This window comes from Andrographis paniculata, unplaced genomic scaffold (genome assembly GCF_009805555.1).
Source record: "Andrographis paniculata isolate CXL003 unplaced genomic scaffold, ASM980555v1 Contig59END, whole genome shotgun sequence".
Lineage (NCBI taxonomy): Eukaryota > Viridiplantae > Streptophyta > Magnoliopsida > Lamiales > Acanthaceae > Andrographis > Andrographis paniculata.
The window spans coordinates 4,315,979-4,323,308 of NW_026137594.1; the positions used below are offsets into that span (position 1 = coordinate 4,315,979).

At 34.4% G+C, this 7,330-nt stretch overlaps 1 protein-coding gene across 2 annotated transcripts; it reads left to right on the forward strand.

Annotated features, from left to right (window-relative positions):
* The first annotated feature begins 451 nt into the window (after window positions 1–451).
* Window positions 452–6,681, forward strand: LOC127258261 (ABC transporter B family member 26, chloroplastic-like). 2 transcript variants are annotated; one of them, XM_051285049.1, is made up of 18 exons: window positions 452–995; window positions 1,390–1,517; window positions 1,615–1,657; window positions 2,314–2,358; window positions 2,458–2,580; window positions 2,653–2,756; window positions 3,370–3,424; window positions 3,511–3,581; window positions 3,672–3,774; window positions 3,895–4,105; window positions 4,337–4,410; window positions 4,578–4,634; window positions 4,715–4,789; window positions 5,224–5,298; window positions 5,381–5,662; window positions 5,749–5,874; window positions 6,257–6,393; window positions 6,515–6,681. In XM_051285049.1, exons 1-18 carry the CDS (start codon window positions 537–539, stop codon window positions 6,534–6,536), a joined length of 2,190 nt encoding a protein of 729 aa, XP_051141006.1. In that variant the 5' UTR covers window positions 452–536; the 3' UTR covers window positions 6,537–6,681. The 2 variants fall into 2 exon arrangements, with proteins under 2 accessions (XP_051141006.1, XP_051141007.1); XM_051285050.1 differs by having other exon boundaries at window positions 453–995; window positions 6,253–6,681.
* Window positions 6,682–7,330: the final 649 nt, after the last annotated feature.

Here is a 7,330-nt window from a genome sequence, read left to right on the forward strand (position 1 = left end):
TTATATAAAATAATAATAAAATAACATAATACTACTTCCGACCGACTTTAAGAGTAACATTTATTTTTTGTGCATTGATATTTGAATATGAGTTATTATATCAAAATCGTAGTACAAATTAAAAAAAATATAAAAAATAGTTCTATTGTAAAAATTAAATCAACCATTTATCTTTATTTTTTATATTATATTAAAAATTAATTTTATATTCAAAATATGATATCAATACTTATTTATATCGTACCGTACTATTATTTTAATTCAATTTTTTTACTATTCAAATTTCAATTCAAAATCCAATCCACCGAACAAACACACCCAAATGTTTAACCAATCAAATGCTATTAATTTTTATTTTATTAAAAAACAAAAGGCTTGTAAAGGGCGAATGAAGTATTACCTTAACTGCGGTTGCATGATATGCTTAATAGCCATTTTACTATTATTCCGTTATTTGTTTATTTATTTATAAATTACTATCGTCTGTCGTTTGATCGGCGGTGGCGACGCTTGTAGCGCAGCCGTACAAATTCCGGATGGCCGCTGTTCCAACCGTGCTGCACTGTAATGCCTATTTTATTCGGCACAGAACTCATTCGATTCCAGTTGTTGTGCCGGCGGCAAAGCTAGGATTTGGCGGCTCAGTGTGCAGGCAAAACCTGACGCGCGGTGTCCATTTTTTACCGAATTCTAATTCAGTTTGGGCTGGAAGATATCTATTTGTTGTAAATGCGTTTCAACAAAGCCAGGAGGACTGCTGCGAGGCAGGGAATGAACTTCGCTCTAGCAGACTCAGACGTTTGGTGCGGTTTATTCGCGATATGTTTCCCGGTGGAAATTGGTGGAGTTTGAGTCCTTTCGAACAAAAATTAGGTGGTTATCCAACGAGATCTGAATCGACGACTGTTTTTCAAGTTCTGAGCCAGATGTGGGCACTGTTAGCTGATGAGAAGTGGATTCTGTACGCGGCCTTTGGAGCTTTAGCTGTTACCGCGGTGCGTGAGCTCATTATATAGGTTTTACTTTGATTTATTCTTACCGTTTTATAAGCTAATTAACCAATTTCATCTCCACTTATTATGCTATCAGTTTATTTTATGCTTCAATTGCCAAGTTTACTCATTAGATTTATGTTTCAAACGTGATAGCAGTTTGCATCCTTTTAATTAATACATGGCGGTCTACTGAATTTCAGTTAGTTTGTTGATTAGTGAGTGGCCTTTTCAAGTTGATTTTCTCTGTGACTAGCCAGCACTTAATCTGTTTCGCAAAACAATCAGAACAAGATTATATGTCCATGTTTTTGCTTCCTTGTTAATTGCTTTCACTCTTAAATAAATGCTCGCAATCTATTGAGGTCTTCATATAGTTTGTGGTGTGCTATTGCAGCTCTCTGAGATATCAATGCCAGGCATACTGACTGCAGCAGTCTTTTCAGCTCAAAATGGGGAGACGCTGGTGTTTTATCAACACACACGCTTCTTGATTTTGTTGTGTTTTACCTCCGGAATATTCAGGTTACTCTGTCAAACTTAATATTTATGCATGTATGTACCGTATGCAATGTTCTATTCTAATAATTCCTTATGCAATTGGGTTTTTCATGCGCTAAAGTGGATTGCGAACAGGGTGTTTTGCTATAGCAAATACAATATTGGTGCGTCCATCAAGTTCTAGTTTCTTTTATTACGTTATCTTCTTTCTTTTCATATTTTCTTAACTTTGAAGCATTGTGGAAAACCCTGTCTTTGAGCAAAATTGATTCAGAGATTGGAATTATAAGATTATATTCTTCTCACTCATCTCTGAGACGATTAGAACCTGGTCGAAAGGTTTTTTCTCTTGACGTCCTTGGTTAATGACAAATATTTTAAGGTGATTTTTCAAGGACCCTGTTGTTAGAGGCAGAATGCTGTGTTGAAGGGTGTGTAGTAAATTTGAGTTATGATGATTTTAACCTAGTAGCTTACCAATTTTTGCAATTTTATTGTTGGCAGTATATTTGATTTATTTTTACCTTTCATTATCTATATTGAAGAGTTGATTCTCACAAGCAATCTGGTTTTGCTCTTATTTTAACAGGCATAAGTTAGGGTCTGTTTACTTGTGATGTAACTGCACATTTGTTGCTGTCGGATCTTATAATTTTTTTTTTTTTTTATACATCACTTTCAATAATTATTTCACTTTATATATATATATATATATATAAACTCTGTGTTTTCAACTTTAATTTTCAATAGAAGTAATACATAGCTTTGGTCTCTGCCAAAACAAGACATAGGTATCAATGATTACTGTAATTTCTTGCAGGTTAAACGACTCCGGAAAACTCTGTATAGCTCTCTTCTTCTTCAGGTTTGAATTATGTGTAGTTTGCAAACTGAAGTCAGTTTATGTTCATCTATCCATCTATATCTGTTTCAATGCAACTTGTGGGTGTTACGGTTAATGTAGGACATATCATTCTTTAACACAGAAGCAGTTGGTGATTTGACGAGCAGACTGAGTACAGATTGCCAACGATTATCTCGTACTGTTGGATATGATATGTATTTGATTCTGCGAAACATTATTCAGGTTATTGCACTTCGAAAATATTCCCTGTTTGGTTTCTATTTTCCAACCTCTTATTGATACCTTCCCCTCCAGGGAACAGGTGCTTTTATCAACTTGATGACTTTATCATGGCCTCTTGCAATGTCATCCCTGATTATATGCTTTATTCTGTCAGCAGTTTTCGTCATCTATGGGAGGTAAGTTTTGATGGATTTCTTTGTTACTGAGTTGCAATGATATTTTGCAGTTGAGTGCATGCAGTTAAGACACTAGAACATAGTCAAACAGTAGTCTTCGAAGAATGCAGTTGATGTATCTTTGAGTTCTAACTTTGGTCAGCTGTCTGAAATTTTTTGTTTGTGTGATGGCTTTGATGTGATCGCTCCACCATGGGTCAATTATAGTTGTAATGTTCCTTGCTATTACATATTTGCACTGATTTTGAATTTTGATTAGTTGTAAAGTGCCTTCATTGAGGTCTGGAAAAATGCAATGTTCTTGAACTAGGACTCGTGTGGGTTTATTTTGTGGAGCTTAAGAGAAGGAACCTTTTGATTGGCCTTTATCACATGATTTTTTTTTTTGTTTTTTTCTCCTTGAAAATATGCCAACTTGGAGCTCATTTATATGGAATTAATCTGTTACCATTTTTATGCATAGTAGATATGAATTTTATTGGTTTATGTCTATAATGTAAATCTATATGCATGGAAACATATAAGATCAATGGTTTCATGTATGCGTTTCATGCTTGCTGAGCCATGCCCATGCCATTTCATTTGATCTAACTCATATTGTTGTATCTGGCAGGTACCAGAAGAAAGTGGCACTGCTTGCCCAAGATTTTGTTGCTTCTGCCAATGAAGTAATCAAAATTTGACCAAATTTGTATTGTCTTCTTCCCTTACTTTCTTTTTGCGTGATCAAATTTTTATTTTAACAAACACTTAGGTTGCACAAGAAACATTTTCCTTGATGAGAACGATCCGGGCATATGGAACAGAGAGGAAAGAATTTCAGAGGTTGTAAAATGTTAAGCTAGAAATGTTTGTATGTGAATATACCATCTTTGTTCATGGAAGATTTATTTTTGTTCTGTGAATTGTTTTTAGGTTCTCACAGTGGCTTGATGGATTAGCTTCTGTTAGCCTGCGAGAGAGTTTAGCATATGGATTTTGGAACCTCAGCTTCCTTACATTATATCGATTGACACAGGTGTTCCTGGGTGTAAAGGAATTCAAATGCTGATGTTCTGTAGATAGAAACTTTACTTGTGATAGCTTTTTCTACCCATAAATGCTAAATGATAGTTTAATTAGAATGCAAACCTTGTAGGTTTTTGCCGTTCTTTTAGGAGGAATGTCAGTTTTGGCTGGTAGCGCGTCTGCTGAGCAGCTGACCAAGTATGTCTTATATTGTGAATGGTTGATCTATGCTACTTGGAGATTGCAGGACAGTATGTCATCTTTATATCAGTCTATTGGAGCTTGTGAAAAAGTTTTTCAGTTAATGCATCTTCCACCCAGTTTCCAGTTCACGTCAGAAGGCAAGATTTTGGTCCTTATCCTTTTATGCAAAATTCCTATTTTGCTGTTCAATTTTACCTTTTCATTTTCCTGACTTTTTATACTCATATATACTTGGTTTAGCAAATGAAAGAGCACAAATGGCTTTCTATTGTATCCTATTGTCTGTGAATCGAATATGCATTGAAGGAATTCAAATGCTACTGATCTTTTGTTATGGTTACACAATAATTGGAAACTAAACTCTACAGGAGTAACAATGAAAAGCCTCAGTGGTAGTGTTGACTTTGTGAATGTTTCTTTTCACTACCCTTCAAGGATCAAGGTATTCTTCAATAACCTCAGATGTATCTAATTGTACGACTTTGAACTTCTGCAATGTCATTAGCTTGGTGTAGTTTGTTATACATATACATTGAATATTTTTTGGTAGCTTTTGCTATTAGTTTTAAACCAGAAGTGCTTCCTTATTGTTGTCTGACTCATGAACAGGTGCCAATTCTGGAAAACATGAATTTCTCCTTACAAGCTAATGAAGTTGTTGCAATTGTAAGGGATACAACACATACTTCTCACCACATGAATTTTTGTGATAATTCAACCACCAACATATGCTCACTGTTGTAAAGGTGGGTGCAAATGGTAGCGGGAAAAGTACATTGATCAATCTTCTGCTTCGCCTCTATGAACCAAGTTGTGGTGAGGTGAGCAGTAAGATTTTTTTGTGGTTTCACGTTATTGCTTATGTATGAATGCTGCAAAAGCCTTATGATAATTAAAACTCTTACTTGTGACTTCTTATTTTTCATAAACTTAAAACTTTTTAAAATTCATTTTGTAAACATCTTAACCTGCTGAATTATTGAAAGGGAAAGAACTATTTATAAAAAGACATAGTATAAATGAGTGTGTGGTTCAGCCAATAATTTAGAAAAAGCAATGAACCGATGATAAGGTCAATTTCAGACTAAAAGCTTGGACAGAGTGCAATTATATTCCCTCAACTCCTTGTCTTGCTTCATTACTTTTCAATGAATAGAATGACCTTGCATTTGCTAATAATAATTGGCCATACTGTTTTTATCTGACAGCAAAGTTGTTTTGTTTATTCTTACTGATGTTCAATTCTTATGTCCAGATTTTAATAGACAGCATTCCTCTGAAAGTGTTTGATATCCAGTGGCTGAGGAAACAAATCGGATTTGTCGAACAGGTTTGTCTTGAGAAGGCTCTGTTTTTGGTGCAAGACTCGTGCGGTTTAACCTCTGAGAGAGATCTATATGACTAATGAGCAGGAACCAAATCTTTTCCATTTGGATGTCAAATCAAACATAAGTTATGGTTGCTTTCAAAGCATTACACAAGAGGATATCGAACATGCTGCAAAGAATGCCCATGCACACGAATTCATCTCTGCCCTTCCTAGAGGTTATGACACCGTCATTGATGATAACCTACTTAGTGGAGGCCAGAAGCAGCGTATTGCCATAGCTAGGGCCGTCCTTAGAGACCCTGCTATTCTGATACTAGACGAAGCAACTAGTGCCCTTGATGCTGAAAGTGAGGGCTATATCCAGGTAAGCTTATTTTCATTTTTTCTCATCATTCTCATAAGAAAACAAACAATGTTTCTTGTAATAGAAAAAACCCTGGAAACCTGCAGGAGATACTTCTTTCTTTGAAGAAAGACCGCAAAAGGCAGAGGACCATCATCATTATCGCCCACAGGCTGACTACGATAAAAGCAGCAGACAGGATCCTGGTAATGAACGAAGGCCGAGTTGTTGAGGTAACACATTATGTTACTCAAAGCTTCCTTGATCATTCATTTTTATTTTTATTTTTGAAGATGTAAGGTCTGTGGTTGAACCATTTCTTTTCTCCCTTATATTGGGAGATTTTTTCAAATGTTTTCATTTTTCTAGAGCTGAATATTTGGAAGAGATTGATTGAAACTTGGAATATCTCTATTCACCGATGTGTGATAAAAAAAAAAAAAAATGCATTTGCTAGAATGGTGTTTATGTTTGACTAAATCTTGTTGATCATCCTTTCATAGTTTCATAGTTTGCACCCCGGGAAGCTCAACTAGCAAAATGTATATAAATCAACTACTACACACAACCATGAGCTGCAAACTGTCAAGAAACTGAACTCCTTCATACAGGTAGGTAATCATGAAGAACTCCAACTATTCACAATGCAACAAGATGTCTCTGGCCGGGAAGAAGGCCGTGTGGGATGATATCTCAACCTTGTCATGCTGTTTCCAGTGCCCCTGCTCGATTGCCGGTTACCTAATCATGCTGTAAGTATTGATTCCTAATTACATACTTATCTGTCACAAGCTGCCTGCCCGCCTGCCCTGGCTTATAACTTGTCATAGTAACACAAATCTGCAATTTTAATTTTTTGTTGACATTGTGGAGGGTGAGAGTGCCAAGAAAGTGAAAATACTTGGAATTAGTAGGGGACTTGAAGAAATTGGTGCAATTGCAATGGTCTTTGCAAAATTGGAAGACCAAAATCTTTGTACAGGACTTTCTCTCAGCTTTTGGACACATTAATTAAATGTGTGTTTGATAGGGTTAGTTTAGTACTGTGATTATGCTTTTCTCCAGCTTTACTAGGCTCTTTTTTAGGTGCATCCTTTTTCTCCTAACAATTGTAAACTGTAATATAAATATAAATCAAACATGAAGCGCATATTCCAATTTGATATATCAATTTTAATAATTCTAAATTATTATTATTATTAGTTAATCTTGAAAAATGAATTTTAATCAAACAAATATAGAATAATGTTGTGTATTTTTTTATTAGTTTTTTTTTTTTTTTTTTTTTTTTTTATATATTGGGTTTAGTTAGACGACTTTTAAGATATTTATTATTCATAAAAAAATTTCAAAAATATTAAATCAAATTTTTTATTTTTATTACTTCATGTTTTATTAAAATTTAATTATAGATACAAAAGATCACATTAATCCAAATTTATATCAAATCATCATATTTAAAATTTTTTAACTCAAACCCAAAATTCAAATTACCAATCAAAACACACCCAAAACAAATCCTCTCTGTTCCAAACAAGTTGCAATATTTGTTTTTTTCATTGATTTTTAGGTGGATAGTATTAAATAGGATAATTTAGAGATTAGGTGATGTTATGGAGGGAGTAATATATAGTTTATTTTTTTATTTGGATGATATAATGAGAAAAAGCTGGTATAAATTAAGTATAA

Bases quoted from the DNA above. Each gene is read 5' to 3' on its own strand.
- LOC127258261 (XM_051285049.1), top strand. From the start codon at position 537: ATGGCCGCTGTTCCAACCGTGCTGCACTGTAATGCCTATTTTATTCGG. The intron at 3,775-3,894 runs GTGTTCCTGGGT...CAAACCTTGTAG, and splicing joins CATTATATCGATTGACACAG to GTTTTTGCCGTTCTTTTAGG. The intron at 4,106-4,336 runs GCAAGATTTTGG...TAAACTCTACAG, and splicing joins TTTCCAGTTCACGTCAGAAG to GAGTAACAATGAAAAGCCTC.